Here is a 20193-nt window from a genome sequence, read left to right on the forward strand (position 1 = left end):
CTCCCCTGTTAGCACATGTGCCCATGTTACTTTCTCTCTCTCTCTCTCTCTCTCTTTCTTTCTCTTTCTCAAAATAAATAAATAAACTTAAAAAAATAAAAACAGGGTGCCTGGGTGGCTCTGTCAGTTTAGTGTCTGACTCTTGATCTCGGCTCAGGTCATGATCTCATTGTTCATGACTTTTTTTTTTTTTTTTTTTAATTTTTTTTTTCAACGTTTATTTATTTTTGGGACAGAGAGAGACAGAGCATGAACAGGGGAGGGGCAGAGAGAGAGGGAGACACAGAATCGGAAACAGGCTCCAGGCTCTGAGCCATCAGCCCAGAGCCTGACGCGGGGCTCGAACTCACGGACCGCGAGATCGTGACCTGGCTGAAGTCGGACGCTTAACCGACTGCGCCACCCAGGCGCCCCTCATTGTTCATGACTTTGAGCCCTATAGGGCTCTGCGCTGTCTGCACAGAGCCCGCCTGGGATTCTGTCCCACCCTCTCTCTGCCCCTCCTCCTCCTTGCTCTCTCTCAAAATAAATAAATAAACTTAAAAAAAAACCAAAAAACAAAAAACCTGAGCTGAGATCAAGAGTTGGATGCTGAACTGACTGAGACACCTAGATGCCCCTATTATGTAAGGGTCCAACTCTTTTTTTTTATTTGTTTTTTAATGTTTGTTTATTTTTGAGAGAGAGAGAGAGAGAGAGAGCGAGCAGGGGAGGGGCAGAGACAGAGGGAGACACAGAATCTGAAATAGGTTCCAGGCTCTGAACTGTCAACACAGAGCCTGGCATAGGGCTTGAACCCACGAACTGTGAGATCGTGACCTGAGCCGAAGTCAGACACTTAACCAGCAGAGCCACCCAGGCACTCCTGTGAGCGTCCAACTCTTGATTTAAGCTCAGGTCTTGATCATGTTGGGCGTGAAGCCTACTTTAAAAATAAATAACTAAATAAGAAAGAAAAAACATTAAAAAAAAAAGAATGGGAGGAAATCTGCTTCTCAGTAATAGAATTGTAATTGATTTTTATATTTCTAAACTGCATTTTCTCAAATAAGCACAAAATATTTAAACCAAAAGAAAAACTAAAATATATTAAGCATACAGAAAAGTGTAAGTAGGCAACTACCTAGCTTGTTAAATCTTAATATTTTACCTAATTTTGCTTCAGATCTGTTGTTTTCAGAACAAAATGTTAGAAACAATATAGTCTTTTTTGTACCTATTGTAGATTCTGTTTCCATCCGTTCTTCCCCCAAAATAAGTGCCATCTTGAATTGGGTTTATTCATTTTCACAAATGTTTTTTACTTTCACTAATGTATATCTATAGCTATAAACAATGTATAGTGTTGTTCTACATGTTTTTTAAGCTTTATAAAAATTATAAACAGTAAGTAACCTTTTAAACTTTCATTTTACATCGCTTTTTAAAAATTATTATTATTATTATTATTATTATTATTATTATACTTTTGAGCATCCTCCACATCGACACACATAGCTCTGCTTTCCCCTTAGTCAGAGAATAACTTTTAAAGTTGTGCTGAATTTTCTTGTCAGCTCCGGTAAATTTTTGTGTCAGATATTAGTCCACAGGGTGGATACATTCCTAGAGTTTCATCTATCAATAGTTCTTATTAAAAAAAATTTTTTTTAACATTTATTTATTTTTGAGAGAGAGAGAGAGAAAGAGCACGAGTGGCGGAGGAGCAGAGAGAGAAAGAGACACAGAACCTGAAGCAGGCTCCAGGCTCTGAGCTGTCAGCACAGAGCCTGACACAGGGCCCGAACCCACAAACTGTGAGATCATGACCTGAGCCAAAGTCAGGTGCTCAACTGACTGAGCCACCCAGGTGCCCCTCATAGTTCTTATTTTTCATCTCCCGGCCCCTTCCAGACATTCAAGGCCCTGTTTTTTGGAATTAGTGTCCCAAGAATCATTTTAACAAGTGGTCAACTGCCCACCCTCCATCTCAGAAATTCTGATTGTGGGAATTTACAGTAGGCCCGTGAATGTGCATTTTTCACAGACTCTCTGGTATCATAATTAAAGAAATGTTTCTTGATTGGTGACAGAAATTTTATCTTATTGTTCACCCTTTTGACTTCTGTAGGTTAAGAAAACTTAGTTTCAGACCTGGAAGAAGGTGTAGGATATCTAAATCCCCTTTTGTACCCTTTTGCAATGATCATGTACATTTTTCATTAGCTGTGTTTGGTATATTTTGTACGGTATTTAAGTTATCTCAGATCTCTATGAGAATACATATTTCAATTTTACTCTTGCCAGTTAGTCTGCTTATTTCCCATTGAAAATCATGTTTGAAAAAAAAAAATTTAAGATTTTATTTTTAAGTAATCTCTACACCCAACATGGGCCTCAAATTCACAACCCTGAGTTCAAGAGCCACACACTCCCCTGACTGAGCCAGCCAAACTCCCCATGTTTGAAATATTTAATAAATGTGTTTGGTTCAGTCCTACAAGAGTTTTCTTTTATAGGCCAAGTAGTGGTTCTTATAGCAAGTATTTATTTGAATAATCAAATTTTAGCCCTTTCTGAAAAAGTTACCTAATATTAAAATACCTCATTCTTTTCATGACAAATTAAATAGGGTGATCACTTATTAAAGATTATATTTAACAATTTTGTCCTGCAGTTGGAAGAAAATTGCCTGCAATCTATTTTGTCCTTCATTCCTTCATGAGAAGGGCAGCACAGAGTATTCTCTTCAGATAGGACATAGATAAGTTTTCTTTATTAGGTGAGATCATCTCAGATGATCTCTGTTACCACATTTTCACAGTGCAACAAAATTTGTAACAAAAATATTTTTTTAATTGTTTTTTTACATTTATTTATTTTTGAGAGACAAAGAGAGATGGAGCACAAGTTGGGGAGGGGCAGAGAGAGAAGGAGACACAGAATCCAAAGCAGGCTCCAGGCTCTGAGGTGTCAGCACAGAGCCCGACGCGGGGCTCCAACCCACAAATCGCGAGATCGTGACCTGAGCCGAAGTCAGACGCTCAACCGACTGAGCCACCCAGGCGCCCCTGCAGCAAAAATAATTTTGAAGTAATGTTCAAGACACCAGTTTCGGGGCTCCTGGGTGGCTTAGTTAGTTGAGTGTCTCTTGATTTTGGCTCAGGCCATGGTCCCAGGGTCATGGGATCAAGTCCTGTGTCGGGCTGAGTGTGAAGCCTGCATCAGATTCTCAGTCTCCCTCTGCCTCTCTCCCCCACTCACATCTCCCTCTCCCTCTAAAGTAAAGGTTAAAAGTTAAAAAGAAAGACAATCAGTGTCATTTGCTCACTTTTATTCTTTCTATGTTTCATCAAAAACAGAAAACTGCCTAACCATATTTATAAATTATAAATTACATTTGTTGCAAATAGATTTTGAGGTTCCTAAGTACTTTTTGGTCAGTGAGTCACTGTATAGTCATGAAATTGATAGCTTTAATGATTTTATATATTTTTTAATGTTATTTTGAGAGAGAGAGTATATACACACAAGTGTGCAAGAGTGAGTGAGGGGGAGGAGCAGAGAGAGGGGGAAAGAGGGAATCCCAAGCAGACCTGAGCTGAAATCGAGTTGGACGCTAAACCAACTGAGCCACCCAGACACCCAATATCACCCAGTTTATGATAGTGATAAAGTGACTTTATAGAGCAGGTGAAAAAAATTAATACTCACCAGTCATAAATCTAATCTTTGTTAATATACATTACATATTGCTTAACAAAGGTATAAATTCTAGGCATTACTTGACTCAGGCTGTTGATGCACAACTTGAATTGAGCTATTTTTTTTTAATTTTTTAATATTTATTCATTTTTGAGAGACAGCGTGAGTGGGGGAGGGGCAGAGAGAGAGGGAGACACAGAATCTGAAGCAGGCTCCAGGCTCTGAGCTGTCAGCACAGAGGCTGATGCAGGCTCGAACTCACAAACCATGAGACCATGACCTGAGCTGAAGTCGGACACTCTACCGACTGAGCCACTTAGGCGCCCCTGAATTGGGCTGTTTTTAAAGGAAATGACTTCCTTATCACTAGCATGTTCAAATGTTGGACCAGATGACCCTTTAAGCTTCTTTACAGCATAGAGCTTTTGTAATTCATATTTTGTATGTATCTATATATGGGCATGGTACACTTTAACTATAAGAATCTTGGGGCGCCTGGGTGGCGCAGTCGGTTAAGCGTCCGACTTCAGCCAGGTCACGATCTCGTGGTCCGTGAGTTCGAGCCCCGCGTCAGGCTCTGGGCTGATGGCTCAGAGCCTGGAGCCTGTTTCCGATTCTGTGTCTCCCTCTCTCTCTGCCCCTCCCCCATTCATGCTCTGTCTCTCTCTGTCCCAAAAATAAATAAACGTTGAAAAAATAAAAATAAAAAAATAAAAAAAAATAAAAAGAATCTTAACATATGTATCTTGGGGCACCTAGGTGGCTTAGTCCATTGAGCCTCCAATTTCGGCTCAACTCATGATCTCACAGTTCGTGGGTTTGAGCCCCTCATTGGGCTCACTGCTGTCAGCGCAGAGCCTGCTTTGGATCCTCTGTCCCCCCCTCTCTCTCCACCCCTCCTCCCATTCATGCTCTCTCTCAAAAAAATAAATAAACCTTTAAAAAATATTTGTATCTTTGCAATGGCAGTTCAACAGTAACCATTTAAAACATATTTGAGTTCCTGCTGCGTGATGAGTTCTGAGAATATGGCAGTAGACAAGGCCCTTCACCTCCCAGAATTCCATACATTTTTAAGGAACTTCATGGAAAAATTTGAAGCAGTTTGCAAATCATGCATCAGATCATTTATTAAGTTCCTTTTTTTTTCTTTTAAAAATTTTTTTTATTATTTATTTTGAGTGAGTGAGAGAGAGAGAGAGAGAAAACACAAGTGGAGGAGGGGCAGAATCCCAAACAGGCTCTATGCCATCAGCTCAAAAGTCACAAACTGCATGACCTGAGCCGAGATCAAGAGTCAGACACTTAGCCAAATGAGCCACACAAGGGCCACTCCTTTTTTATTGTCTTTCTCTTTAAAAGGCGGTTATGGATAGTTAAGATGTATCTTTATTTTAAGAAACACTGAGGGACATTAAATCTTCACCTGTATTTAACCCTGTTTAAGCTTAGAGTAATAAATAATTGTAAAATTTATCTTCACTAAGTATAGGTATTTCTGAGTGACATTGAGTAGTATAGAATTTCATTTTCCTGCCCAAAATTTCTTATCTGTATGGTAGGAAGCTTCCCATTCTTTCTTCCTCACTCCCTCTCTTCCTAATGGGTACCATATAGATACATTTAGGAAAAAAACAGACACATTGTCTATAGCAATAAGGCTTATATGATCTGAATGAGTGTGTTAAATGAGTACGTTTAACTTGAATACAAGACTAACTTATTAAAGACTAATCAAATCATATACACAATAAACAAATTGAATTCCTTATTTTTCTATATTAGAATCCATTAAGAAGAAGTAAAATATACCCAGACCCAATATACTTGATCTGTCTGGTAGTGATACCTAAATAAGGTAATGATATTAATATCTTGTTATTTCCTGTAGAAGTATTCTTACTTGAGAACAATTGAATAGCTTTAATTGTGCACTGTAGATAGGAACGGCTGCACAAAAATTTTAGATGGAATTATATATTGTTATTGATATTAATTTAAACATTTTCTAGGTCATTAATGATCCTATCCATGGCCACATTGAACTCCACCCTCTCCTCATCCGAATCATCGACACACCTCAATTTCAGCGGCTTCGATATATCAAACAGTTGGGTGGCAGTTACTATATTTTTCCAGGCGCTTCGCACAACCGATTTGAGCACAGTCTAGGGTAAGAAGGCAGTTGATGGGGAATTTACAGTTATTTAAGTACTTTCCTTATCTTATGAAATAATGACCTTTTAGAGCATAGTTTTACAAAATGGTAATAATATCCATATTTTGTTGAGAAAATTGAGGCTTTGATTTACCTTGCTATATTTTATGTATTTAAAAAAAATTTTTAATGCTTATTTATTTTTGAGAGAGAGAGAGACAGAGCATGAGTGGGGGAAGAGCAGAGAGAGACAGAATCCAAAGCAGGCTCTAGGCTCTGAGCTGTCGGCACAGAGCCCAATGCGGGACTTGGACTCACAAACCTCAAGATGATGACCTGAGCCAAAGTCAGACGCTTAACCAACTGAGCCACCCAGGCGCCCCTATTTTATATACTCTTATAAGCCAATTCATATCCTCACTGGAAAGATAATGAAAGTATCTATTGACAGGCCATTTCGATGACATATTTGTTTAAACATGGGTTGGTTACTGATATAACTAATGTTGTAAATTTTATTATTTAATTTTCCTGTTTAGTCTTATAAAGAATTGCCCTTTGAAACCAGATAATATTCTTAAAAAAAATTTTTTTTAACATTTATTTATTTTTGAGACAGAGAGAGAGCATGAACAGGGGAGGGTCAGAGAAAAAGGGAGACACAGAATCTGAAACAGGCTCCAGGCTCCGAGCTGTCAGCACAGAGCCCGACGCGGGGGCTCGAACTCACACACCGTGAGATCATGACCTGAGCCGAAGTCGGACACTTAACCGACTGAGCCACCCAGGCGCCCCGAAACCAGATAATATTCTTAACCTAGCAGGAAATGTGTAAATCAGAAGAGCATTCACAAGCGTAGAAAAGGTGGCACCTCTGTTACAAACAACTAGTTGAGAATTTGGTCTGCTTTTCCATTATAGAATCTAGAACCAGGAGAACATGGGCTGGGGTGGAAAAAACTAGATAATTTTCTAGGTTTCATGGACTACTCACACTGTTTTACATTTGTTTGTTTGTTTGTTTTGAAGTGTGTGTGTTTTGTTTTTGAAGTGTTTTTAATTAGCCAGAAGACAAGTGTCTATTCAGATGTTTATTCATTCATCAGCAAATATTTATTGAAAACTTACTAGGCCCTACCAGACCAAGGTAGCAGTTGTCCCACCTTTGTGGAGTTAGGGTTTAAGCAGAGAAAGAAAGATACTGTATTCACTCAGGAATTACTTTCTGAGGGAAGTGCTAAAAGTGCATTTAACATTTGTTGGGCACTTTATCTTCAATCTATGTTATAAAACCAGAAGTCCTGCTTTTTTGAAAAAAAAATTGTGGTAAAATACACAGGATATAAAACTTACCATCTTAACCATTTTTAAGTGTACTTCAATAGTGTTAAATATATCCATATTATTGTGCAACCAAACTCCAGAACTTTTTCATCTTGCAAAACTGAAACTCTTCTCCATTAAATAACAATTCCTCATTCTCTTCTCCCTCTAGCCCCTGGCTATCACCATTCTGCTTTCTGTTTCTATGAATTTGACTACTCTAGGTACCTCATACAGTAGTTATCTATTTGTGACTGGCTTAATTCACTTAGCATAATTTTCTCAAAGTTCATCTATGTTAGAGCATGTGTGAGAATTTCCTTCTTTTTTAAGACTGAATAATATTCTTTTGTATGTTTATACCACATTTTGTTTATCCCTTCGTTTGTGAGAGGACATTGGGTTGCTTCTACCTCTTTGACTTTTTTTTTGAGAAAAGTTTTTTTTTAATGTTTATTTCATTTTTGAGAGAGATAGAATGTGAGTGGGGGCGGAGCAGAGAGAGAGGGAGACACAGAATCTGAAGCAGGCTCCAGGCTCCAAGCCCTCAGCACAGAGCCTGATGTGGGGCTCAAACTCATGAACCATGAGATCATGACCTAAGCTGAAGTAGGACGCTTAACCAACTGAGCCACCCAGGTGCCCCATGAACTGCGAGACCATGACCTGAGCCAAAGTCGGACGCTTAATCAACTGAGCCACTCAGGCGCGCCTGAAAAAAGTTTTTATTGCAAGCACAGTGAGCATAAGGAGACGTCTTCTCACACGATGTGGCCACAAGGTCTGCCATTAACTAAATCTCTTTGGCAACCCTTTATTGGTTTAAATCATATTAATTAGCTTCTTGCTATCAGGTGTACATCATTTCTGCCATGTGGGGCATTTTCTTGGGAATATATAAGTAGTATTCCATGTAGCCTGACAAATCCTCAATGATCACATCATCCACTTAGACTTGGGCTTGCCCAGAACAGGAGCAGGGAGAGCCAGACAGAGTTCTGGTGCAGAGTGACTGAGTGCTGCTAGGAACATGGGTGTGCTTATACCTCTTTGAGACACTGCTTTCAGTGTTTTTGGTTATATACCGCGAGTGGGACTGCCGGATCATATGGTAATTCTAGTTTCAATTTTTTGAGGGACCACCATATTGCTCATAGCAGTTGCACCATTATACATTCCCAACAGCAGTGCACGAGGTTCAAATTTTTCCACATCCTGCTCAACATTTGTTTTTTTGTTTTTTGTTTTGTGTGTGTGGGGGGGGGTTTGTTTGTGTTTTGTTTTATAGCTTTTCTAATGAGTGTGAGGGGGTATTTCATTGTGGTTTTGATTTTGCGTTTCCCTAATAATTAACTGATTGTGAGCCAATAGGTCCTGCTTTGAGGATTCTATTTGTGTTTCTGCCTAGTTCTCAAACTGACTATTCTGTTAACTTGTAGAAATATATTAAAACATTTGAGAAACATATTAGAATTCTTGAGTTCCAGAAGTATCATCTTTCAAATGGAAGAGTGACTTTATGTTGTTTTGTTTTGCTTACTCTGCAGCGTAGGGTATCTAGCGGGATGTCTTGTTCGTGCACTGCGTGAAAAACAACCAGAGCTGCAGATAAGTGAACGGGATGTGCTCTGTGTTCAGATTGCTGGCCTTTGTCATGATCTCGGTATGCTGTACAAAGAACCAAAGTTGTTAACATAAAACCATAACAAGTTATCTCTTTTTGGAATTAAAAAATATAATGGAAAGAAATATGAAAGTAGTGTTTAACAAATTTTTTTAATGTTTACTTATTTTTGAGACAGAGAAAGACAGAGCATGAATGGGGGAGGGTCAGAGAGAGGGAGACACAGAATCTGAAGCAGGCTCTGGGCTCCAATATGTCAGCACAGAGCCCAACACGGGGCTCGAACTCACGGACTGTGAGATCATGACCTGAGCCGAAGTCAGATGCTTAAACCGACTGAGCCACCCAGGCGCCCCTGAAAGTTGTGTTTTAATTCTGCAGTTAACATTAATATAAATGTGCCCTTGCTTCTTCCTAGAATGATTCATAAGCTCAAAGCTTTGCTATTATTTTTTGTGGTCTTAAATGTATTTCCCACATTAAACAATTTTGCTACAAGTTATATGAAAGGACTTTCTTTTTTTTTTTTTTTTTGGATATTTACATTTTTAATTTTTTTATTTAAAAAAAATTTTTTTAGAGACAGAGAGTGTGAGGAGCTGGGGGTGGGGAAGAGGGAGGGAGTGAGAGAGGGAGGGAGAGAGTGAGAGAGACAGGGAGAGAGAGAGAAAGAGAATCCCAGGCAGGCTCCATGCTGTGGAGCCCAATGTGGGGCTTGATCCCACAACCCTGGGATCATGACCTGAGCTGAAATCAAGAGTAGGACACTCAACTGATTGAGCTACCCAGGTGCCCCAAAAGGACCTTCTAATAGTGAGATTTTTGACTACTCTGTTTAGGATGATATGAGTTTTATCTTTCCTTTATTCTTTTTGTTGCCATTTTCTGTCAGTTACTTCATCAAATTCATTCTTCTCATACCTAAAATACATAATCTTCCCTAGCAGATTAACAACACATTTAGAGAACTCCTTTTCTCTCCTGACCCATGTGAGGTCTTAGACCATTTTAATCCAAGTAGAATATCATCCTTCTTTGACAAAGAAAGAGAAAAGACGGGTGCCTGCGTGGCTCAGTTGGTTAAGTATTCAACTCTTGATTTTGGCTCAGGTCATGTCATTATCTCACTGTTTGTGAGACTGAGCCCTGAGCTGGGCTCCACACTGGGCATGGAGCCTTCTTGGGATTCTCTCTCTCCTCTCTCTGCCCTCCCCCTGTGCATATGCGCTCTCTCTCAAAATAAATAAATAAACTTAAGAGAGAGGGAGAGACTGTCCTCTTTTTTACAGGAGTTTTCAACCCCATGTCTTTGTAGTTTATTCCTACCTATTGGAGGATTCTGAGAGTTTGTGTGTGCCCTGAGGGTAGATAGAGAAAGGGAGGTATCTGTGTTTGAACAGCCAGATTCTCAAGGGGATAAGGCACTCTCTTTAGCATGTCCTCTTGGAGATTTCAGCAGGACCAGTACCACTCCTAGATGATAAATTTAACAGATTCTAGAGGGGATCATTGGGAAACTTTGTCAGTGTCTAGGAGTCTGAGCACTGCATTAATGAGGCTTTTTCTATAGACTGTGACATGCAAAAAGGCCCAGGGCTGGTCCAGGTGGAGTCCCTCTTTAGCCAAGTAACTCACTTCAGAAATTCTGATAATTACAGAGTTGTGTGTCAACAAAGTTTCATAGTATTAAATGAGTGGAATGTTAAAATCACTTATGAATAAGATAAACTAGTGATCTCCACTTTTGGTTGCCCACATCAGCAGTAAAAACCCAAGTGTGTATATTTATTATAAAATGTATTATGTAAATTATACAATTTACATGAAAATAAATGTTTTTAAAAGGATGAGAGTAGAAAAATAAAGTTTTATTATTTTCTTCCGCCACCTCAGTGGATGATCTTAAAATGACTATTCTAATATAAATATTCAATCTGAAGATGCCAAAGTTTTTCATTAATATTCCTTTTAGTTACACAGAACTGTCCTTTCATCAGATGTATGTGAGCTCTGAAGACTCAAAGACTCCTCCATGGGCAGTTCACTTTCCTATATGTTTTTGTTTCTTATTTTCTTGTTTTAGAAAATAGGAAGGAAGGATTTTTGTTCCTCTTTGTAATGTACTTATAAAGTATTAATTTCTGTTGATATTCAATTTTCGCTAAAAAGATTAAAAAATAGATTCACATTTTACCAGTTTGCAAGCAGTTTTAAGGCTTTTGTTTTTTTAGGTCACGGGCCATTTTCTCATATGTTTGATGGAAGATTTATTCCACTTGCTCGCCCAGATGTGGAATGGACGGTATGTTTTCATATATTCAATAGTCAATAAAGTAAAGACTATTTAAGCAACCATTGCTGTGTTATAGTATACTTCCCCATTACAGTTTTCAGGGTGCAATCATATACAAATACATAATGTTTCATTTGATCTCACAGTAGTCTATAAAGGAAGAATCATTATCTCCATTTTATAAGTGTAAAGGAACTTGAAGCTCACAGAGGTGTATTGAACTGATACACAAAAAAATCACAAAGCTGTTAAAGGGTGGAGCCAGCAGTAGAAAACCAGGTTTTCTAGATGCTAATTTAATGCTTTTACTATTCTATCATATTATTGAAAAGTAAAATAATAGCTACCTCCATTTTTATCATGAAGTAACTGATACCAGTCAAGTTTCATTGTTTATATTAAATGAACCACTTTATTATTAGGGATTTAGAGGTGGCTGACCCATATTTTTGGAATCAGGTTTTGGAAAGTGAAGTTAGGCTGGCTTCCACACTGTATTTCTGGAATCTGGAGTAAAGGATATTAATATGTACTGAATCCTCCTTCCATGTCAACCTCTATTTCCTTCCTTCCTTCCTTCCTTCCTTCCTTCCTTCCTTCCTTCCTTCCTTCCTCCTTCCTTCCTTCTTTCCTTTTCTTTCCCTTCCTTTCCTCCTGCCTTCCTCCCTCCCTTCCTGCCTTCTTCCCTCCCTCCTTCCCTCTCTCCTCTCTTTCTCTTCCTTCCCCTCTTCCTTCCTCCCTGTTTCTCTCTCTTTCTTTCTTTCTTTTTCTTTTTTTTTTTTCTTTTCTTTTCTTTTCTTTTCTTTTCTTTCTTTTTTTTTTTTTTTTTTTCTTTATGTTTTTTAAAGTAATCTCTACACCTAACATGGGACTCAAACTCATGACCTTGAGATCAAGAGTCACATGCTGTCCCAAATGAGGCAGTCAGGCACCCCTATTTTTTTTCTTTTTCTTTTAAAGGAATAATTCAAGGGGCAGCTGGGTGGCTCAGTTGGTTAAGCATCTGACTCTTGATTTAGGCTCATGGTCCGTGAGTTCAAGCCCTGCATTGGGCTCTCTGCTGTCAGTGTGGGGCCTGCTTCGGATCCTCTGTTCCCTCTCTCTATATGCCCCTCCCCCACTAGCTTGCTCACTCTCTCAAAAATAAATAAACATTAAAAATTTTTTAATTTTAAAAAATAAAGGAATAATTCACATATAGTAAGTTGGTACCAATCTTAATTTTTTTTTTAAGTTTGTTTGTTTATTTATCTCAAGTAATCTCTACACCCAACATTGGGTCCAAACTAATGACCCTGAGATCGAGAGTCACATGCTCTACTGACTGAGCCAGCCAGGCACCATGGTTCAGTGAATTTTTACAGATAGATATATCCATGTAATCACTACCCAAGTCAGGATACAAGATGTCTTCATCTTCTTGGAAAATTCCCTTATGCCCCTTCTCAGTCGATGGCTGCTTCTCCCTCATCACCTTCTGATTTTTTTAAATATAGATTAGTTTTGCCTATTCTTAGATTTCATGCAAGTAGAATCATATCATATATACTCTTTAGTGTTTTGCTTTTATTCATACAACATGATGATTGTGAGATTCTATCATGTTGCATGCATTACTGTTGATCCCTGCTTATTGCTGACTAGTATCCCCTTGTGTGAGTAAATTGTGATTTGTTTGTACTTTTCCCCTTCAATATAATTTGGGTTGTTTTCACTTTTTGGCTATTACAAATAAGGTTGCAAAACATTTTTATGGAAAATGTTTTCATTTCTTTTAGGTAAAATACCTGAGTAGAATTGCTAGATCATGGAGTAGGTGCATGTTTACTTTATAAGAAACTGCCAAGGGCATCTAGGTGACTCAGTCGGTTGAGCATCGGTGTCTGACTCTTGATTTAGGCTCAGGTCATGATCTCCCAGTTCGTGGCATAGAGCCCTTCATTGAGCTCTGCACTAACAGCACGGAGCTTGCTTGGGATGTTCTCTCTTCCACACTCTGCCCCTCCCCGACTTGTGTGCACACGCACCTGCGCGCATTCTCTCTCACTCTCTCTTTCTCAAAATAAGTAAATAAACTTAAAAATTAGAAAAAAAAAAAAAAAAAAAGAAACTGCCAGACCTTTCCCCTGTTGTTGTACCATTTTGCCCTCTGTTAGCACTGTGGGAGATTTCCTGTTGTTCTGTAGCTTCATCATTTCATTTTTTAGATTAGCCTTTCTAATGAGTGTGAAGTGGTATTTTGTGGGGTTTTGGGTTTTTGTTGTTTTGTTTTCTTTTTTTTGGCATTCTCTGATATATGCTGAATACCGTTTCCTGTGCTTTGTTTTTTTGTTTTGTGTGTGTGTGTGTGTGTGTGTGTGTGTGTGTGTGTGTGTGTTTTAAGTTTATTTTTGAGAGAGAGAGAAAGTAAGTGTAGGGAAGGGGCAGAGAGAGAGGGCCCCAGACAGGCTCTGCACTGTCAGCACAGAGCTGGATATGGGGCTCGAACTCACAAACTGTGAGATCATGACCGGAGTGGAAATCAAGAGTCTGAGGCTTAACAGGCTGAGCCACCCAGGTGCCCCCCTGTACTTTGTTATTGATGTATCTTCTTTTGTGAAGAGTTCTTTCAACACTTAACCCATTTAAAAAATGTTGTTGTTTGCTTTTTGATTGTTGATTTGATTAATTACTTATATAACTATGTAATAGTATATATAGTAACTATATATATAATGGTCAGATATATGTATTGTGAATATTTTTTCTTCAGTCTCTTACTTGCAAATTCATTCATTCGTTTAAGTAATCTCTACAGCCAATGTGGGGCTCGTGCTCACGACCCAAGGTCAAGAGTCACATGCTCTTCTGACTGAGCCTGCCAGGCACCCCTCCAATTCATTAAAAAAATTTTTTTAATATTTATTTATTTTTGAGAGAGAGAGAGAGAGAGTGAGTGCATGAGTGGGGGAGGAGCAGAGAGAGAGGGAGACACAGAATCTGAAGCAGGCTCCAGGCTCTGAGCTGTCAGCACAGAGCCCGACACGGGGTTCGAACTCATGGACTGGGAGATCATGACCTGAGCCGAAGTCAGACACTTAACTGACTGAGCCACCCAGGCACCCCTCCAATTCATTTTTTTTTTAATGGTACTTTTTGAGAAACAAATTTTAAATGTTGATGAAGTGTTCTGGTTCTTTAATGAACTGAGATCGATAGTTTCTCTATAGTTTTGCTTCCTGGGAGCCTCATACTAAAGGCCATAAAAGAATTGGAATATTGCCCCGTGCTCTTTTTTTCCAAGTATTAACTTCCTGCTGACATCTGCCTACTTTGGTCGCTCTCCAGTACTTTTAGGAAGTTGTCCAGACTTAACAGTTGTTTTCTTCAGCAAGGCTGATCTAAATAGGATCTACTCAGCCATTTCCATGTCTTTTATTTATATGTTTGACCTTTTGGGGCACCTGGTTGGCTTGGTTGAGCATCGTTATGGGATTGATCCCCACGTTGAGCCCCACGTTTGAGTCTCTCTCTCTCTCTCTCTCTCTCTCTCTCTCTCTCTCTCTCTCTCCCCCTTTCCCCCGCTGCCCCTCTCCCCACTCTCTCTCTCAAATAATACATACAAACAAACATACATACATACATACATACCTAGATTTTTAAAATAATAGATATTTGGCCTTTCACATATAAGTCCTTAACTCATGTGGATTTATTTTTGTGCATGTGCATAGTAGAAATCTAATGTCTTTTTTTAAAACATGGATGATTGTTTACTGAACAGTTCATTCTTTCCTTGCTGATCTATAACACACCCCCAACATTTATTAACTTTCCATATATGATGAATCCTTCTGGATTCTCTTCTATTTCACACTTTAATTATTATTACTTTATAATAACTTTTCATCTCTTTTATTGAGTATCTTTGGCCATTTGCCCTATCTTCTCCATAAAGGTCTTCTATATCTTTTGTTATATTTATTCCTAAGTTGCTTATAATTTTCATTGTAATTGCCCATGTTATCTTTGTGGGACTTAAATTTTTCTGTATAAATAACATTTTTTTTCGGGGTGCCTGGATGGTTCAGTTAGTGGAGTGTGAGACTCTTGGTCTCTGGGTTATAAGTTTGAGATCCATGTTGAGTGTGGAGATTACTTAAAAATAAAAACCTTTAAAAAAAGTAAAATTTTTTCTGAACTATTTGAAAGTGAGTTGTAGACATACCCCTATATTCCTAAATACTTCAGTGGGTATTTCCTAAAAACAAGAACATTCTCTTACATAACCTCAGTAAAGGTATCAAAATCAATAAATTAATACTGATGCTATACTATTATTTAGTTTATAGTTTCTGTCAAATTTCATCAATTGTCCATGCAGAAAAGGAGAAAGAAAACTTTATTCCTCCCCAATCCGTACATAAATCATACTTAGTTGCTATTTCTTTTGGTCTCCTTTGATCTGGAACAATTCTTCAGTCTTTATCTTTCATGATCTTGTTATTTTTTTGAAGAGTACAGGTGAGTTGTTTCTGATATGTCCTTTAGTTTGCAGTTTTCTGATACATAGTGTCAGACTATGTATTTTTGGCAGAATGCCACATTATATCTTCTTTAGCATCAGAGGCACGGAAACTCTGTTTAACACAATGCTGGTGACATTAACTTTGATCACTTAAGGCAATGTTTACCAGATTTCTTCACTATAAACCTGAACTATGTTTTTCCTTGTTGTAATTAATATGTATCTTGATTCACTTAAAAAAAGTAGTTACAGGACCATTCAGGGTTTTGTTTTCATATTGAGTCGGGTTTTGGTAAGACCTGTGATGGTGCCAGTATCTTCAGGGGATCATTTGATGTTTACAATTATGAATGAGTGAGCAGACAGATGAGTAAAAAGAGGCCAATTTGAGATTCCCCCCCTAGATCTTGACTTTTGAACTCTAAACACTTTTGTTCTTAAGTGGCAAGTTTGCAGTTACTCCTTCTCACCACCAGATGGAAGTGCTAACAGAATTTGTAACTTCAAATGTTCCAAGCCTGATGAAACAATAGAACTGAATTTTATAGTGATATTCATTAAAGCAGGATCCCATCTGTATGACTGGGTAATATTCTTTTGTACTGTACTATACAATATTTCTGCACTATAAATTATATATCTCATTAAATATATTTATGAGATAATGAACATGATATGTAAAAGGTTTATTTGTTTACAGACAAATTTAACAGGTTTTTAAAATATCTGTAAGATGGTAGTTGGGAACTAGATAATTAACATGCATTGGAACCTTATCTCTGAATTACCTGGAATCAAGAATAATTTGAATTATTTGGGGTCCCTGATGGACTAGAGTCTATAAGAGATCATATTGTGCTGACTTTTCCTAGCATGAACAGGGCTCAGTGAAGATGTTTGAGCACCTAGTTAATTCTAATGGACTCAAAGCTGTCATGGAACATTACGGTCTCATCCCTGAAGAAGATATTTGCTTTATCAAGGAACAAATTACAGGACCACTTGAATCACCAATCAAAGATTCTTTGGTAAGTTTGTTTACAACTTAATTTGAATTGACTGTGTTTTCCATCTAGTCTTTTCTAGTTTCCTTCAGAGCTTTTTTTTTTTTTTTTTTTTTTTTTTTTTTATCCTTCAGAGCTATTTGAAGAGAGATTTTTGGCTATTTTAGGGGGACTAAATGATAAATACATTATGTATTTCTACTGTTTAGTGCAAAAAAAATAAAAAGGCTTATCTATTTTTTTCATCTCTTAACCGTTCTTTAGAAATTACCTCCCAAATTAAAATACATATGTAAATGTTTTTTGATGAATATATATGTAGTATTCTATATAGAAGCCTGAAGTAACATTGTTTGAAAAATGTAAAAGGGCGTGTCCTGTTTCTCCATTAAAATTAACACGTTTGGGGCTTCTGGCTGGCTCAGTCGGCAGAGTACATGAGTGGTAATCTCGGGGTTTTGAGTTCAAGCCCCATGTTGGGCATAAAGATTATTTAAAAATAAAATATATTTTTTAATTTAATTTAATTAAAAAATTTTTTCAAATGCTTGTTCACTTTTGAGAGACAGAGAATCCACGTGGGATGGGCAGAGAGAGAGGGAGACACAGAATCTGAAGCAGGCTCCAGGCTCTGAACTGTCAGCACAGAGCCTGACATCGGGCTCGAACTCACAGACTGCGAGATCATGACCTGAGCCGAGGTCAGATGCTTAACTGACTGAACCATCTAGGCGCCCCAAATTTAATTTAATTTAATTTAATTTAATTTAATTTAATTTAATTTAATTTTTCTTTAAGAGAGAGAGAGCTTGTACACGAGCAGGGGAGGAACAGAGGGAGAGAGAGAATCTTAAGCAGGCTCCATGCCTAGTGTAGAGCTCAACACAGGGCTTGATTTCATGACTGTGAGATCATGACATGAGCCAAAATCAAGAGTCAGACACCCAACCGACTGAGCCACCCAGGTGCCCCCCCAAAATAAGATCATTTTTAAAAGAGTTAACATATTTGAGTGCTTTAGGGAGAGCTGTGCAGGAGTGGGAAGGAGGGAGGAGGGATGGGAGGGCGCAGGACTCATAGAAGAAAATTTTAAAAGAAGAGAAAAAAAATAAAATAAATCAATTAAAAAAATAGCATATCTGAAATACTTAGATATATGAAGACCTAGAAAAAAAGTTGAATAGTTCAAAGGAAAATCTGTTTTTGTTTTTGTTTGTTTTAATTTAAAAGTTGAAAAATAGTTTGCCTTTGGGTTTTAAAAAATTTTTGCCTTGAATATATATCAATCTACTTATAAGATAAAGAGCTAAATGCACCCGGTGGCTCAGTTGGTTAAGCATCCGACTCTTGATCTCAGCTCAGGTCTTGATCTCAGGGTCATGGACTCAAGCCCCTGCATTGTGGCAGAGAGAAAGGGAGACACTGAATCCCAAGTGGGTTCCAGGCTTTGAGCTGTCAGCACAGAACCCAACACGGGGCTGAAACCCACGAACTGTGAGATCATGACCTGAGCTGAAGTCGGAAGCTTAACCAACTGAGCCACCCATGTGCACCATCCCCTCACCCCTCAACCCCTGCCAGAAAATCTGGATTTTGAAGCAAATATTCTATTTCCAAAATATAGGAGCTTCAAAAATTCTTTGAACAATACATATCATTTTGACTAGATGTGCAACTACTTTGAAAGATACTATTTCCATGCATGAATTCAAGCATTAGCATATGAAGAGCATTCTTACTAATTCATAATTAGATCTTGTAATATTTTTTTAAATGTTTATTTTTGAGAGAGAGAGAGACAGAGTGCAAGCAGGGGAGGGGCAGAGAAAGAGGGAGACACAGAATCTGAAGCAGGCTCCAGGCTCTGAGCTGTCATCACAGAGCCCGATGTGGGGCTCAAACTCACGAATCACAGAATCATAACCTGAGCCAAAGTCGATGCTTAACTGACTGAGCCACTCAGGGGCCCCAGATCTTAAATTTTAAAGAAACTTTTAAACCAAGAAAAGAAGAAAGTTTGTTGGTTATGGGAAGTGTAATAGAGTTAGAATCCTTTCAATGGCATAAGGCTTGGTATTAACAGGATGTCATATACTTTTGCATTTCTTTTCCTTTTTCTACTAGTTTAGCAATTAGGTGGAAGAAGGAAAGAGTGGAACTTTTTGACTTATCTCACATTCCCATTCACGTGTCTGTTTATAATTTTTATTTTATTTTATTTTTAAATTTTTTATGTTTATTTATTTTTGAGAGAGAGAGAGTGTATGAGCCAGGAGGAGCAGAAGGAGAAGGAGACACAGAATTTGAAGCAGGCTCTAGGCTCTGAGCTGTCAACACAGAGCCTGATGCACGGCTCGAACTCACAAACTGTGAGATCATGACCTGAGCCAAAGTTGGGTGCTCAACCGACTGAGCCACCCAGGCGCCCCTCTGTTATAATTTTTAGATTAACACAGTTGCTTTGCTTGTAAAGAGATTTCGTTCATATTCCTAAAACTTTTGGTGAGTTTTCTTGTCTTCCAGTGGCCATACAAAGGGCGTCCTAAAGAGAAAAGCTTCCTTTATGAGATAGTGGCCAATAAAAGAAATGGCATTGATGTGGACAAATGGGATTATTTTGCCAGGTATGCACTGAACACTTCAGAAAAATTGGTTAAAATCCTCATATCCTTTAAATATATACAAATTTTATTTAAATAAATGAATAAAATAAAAAATTGTTATATACATTTAGTGTTGATACTTAAGGTATAGTTTTCTTGTTGACAAATTTCATCTCTCTGCTTTGGAATCTTTCTAGGGACTGCCATCATCTTGGAATCCAAAATAATTTTGATTACCAGCGCTTTATCAAATTTGCCCGTGTTTGTGAAGTAGATGATAGGAAGCGTATTTGTACTAGAGATAAGGTAAGCTAGATCAGAGGAAACAACAAAGAAGGTGTAGTTCATAGTTTGAAATCTAGAAGTAATCATTCAATAATTCGGAAAAATCAGAACTTGGTAAATTATCAGTCTCTTTACTTAATGCTTAGCACTTGTTAAGTGTCTTAAAGTTCTTTTCACTGCTACTGCATTGTTAAATAATAACAAAGTTACAACAGACATTTATTAAGTATTGTGCGAGGCACTGTTTTTAGGTGCTTTGGGTGGATTAACTCAACTCTCACAACAGTATGAAATAGATACTATTATTATCCCGCTTAACAGGTGAGCAAATTGAAGCAAAGAAGACATACAATTAATAAAAGGCGGAACTGAAGTTTCAGCCTAAAAAGTTTGGCTCAAGTCTCATCCTTAACCATAGTTAGTGATATATGTTAGTGTTTCATAATAGGTAAAATACTAAATCATTAGGTCTCTGCTAGATGAGAGTCATGTAGCTAAAGAGTAGTATGGTATTGTACTACAGAAAGTCTTTCTTTTGATAATAAGAATACATAAAGAATAATGCCTAATTTTCTAGACTTGTTGAGATTAAAAAATATATTGAAGATGCCTAAAACAGAACCTGCCACAGACTTAAAACAATAGATTTTGGTTTACTAAGAAGAAAAGTTTCAAACCAAAAGTTGCAAACTACCTTGTATTTTTTAATGGG

At 37.9% G+C, this 20193-nt stretch overlaps 1 protein-coding gene across 3 annotated transcripts in view; it reads left to right on the forward strand.

Moving 5' to 3' along the window:
* The window catches only part of SAMHD1 (SAM and HD domain containing deoxynucleoside triphosphate triphosphohydrolase 1), a 54387-nt gene that overhangs the window by 9489 nt on the left and 24705 nt on the right, over nt 1-20193 (forward strand). For all 3 annotated transcript variants that reach the window (XM_030309652.1, XM_030309653.1, XM_030309651.1), the window contains exons 4-9: nt 5697-5857; nt 8713-8828; nt 11021-11091; nt 16462-16617; nt 19117-19217; nt 19394-19502. In XM_030309652.1, coding sequence (XP_030165512.1) covers nt 5697-5857; nt 8713-8828; nt 11021-11091; nt 16462-16617; nt 19117-19217; nt 19394-19502 — 714 coding nt within the window. The remainder of the gene's footprint in view (nt 1-5696; nt 5858-8712; nt 8829-11020; nt 11092-16461; nt 16618-19116; nt 19218-19393; nt 19503-20193) is intronic.

Source organism: Lynx canadensis, chromosome A3, assembly GCF_007474595.2.
Source record: "Lynx canadensis isolate LIC74 chromosome A3, mLynCan4.pri.v2, whole genome shotgun sequence".
Lineage (NCBI taxonomy): Eukaryota > Metazoa > Chordata > Mammalia > Carnivora > Felidae > Lynx > Lynx canadensis.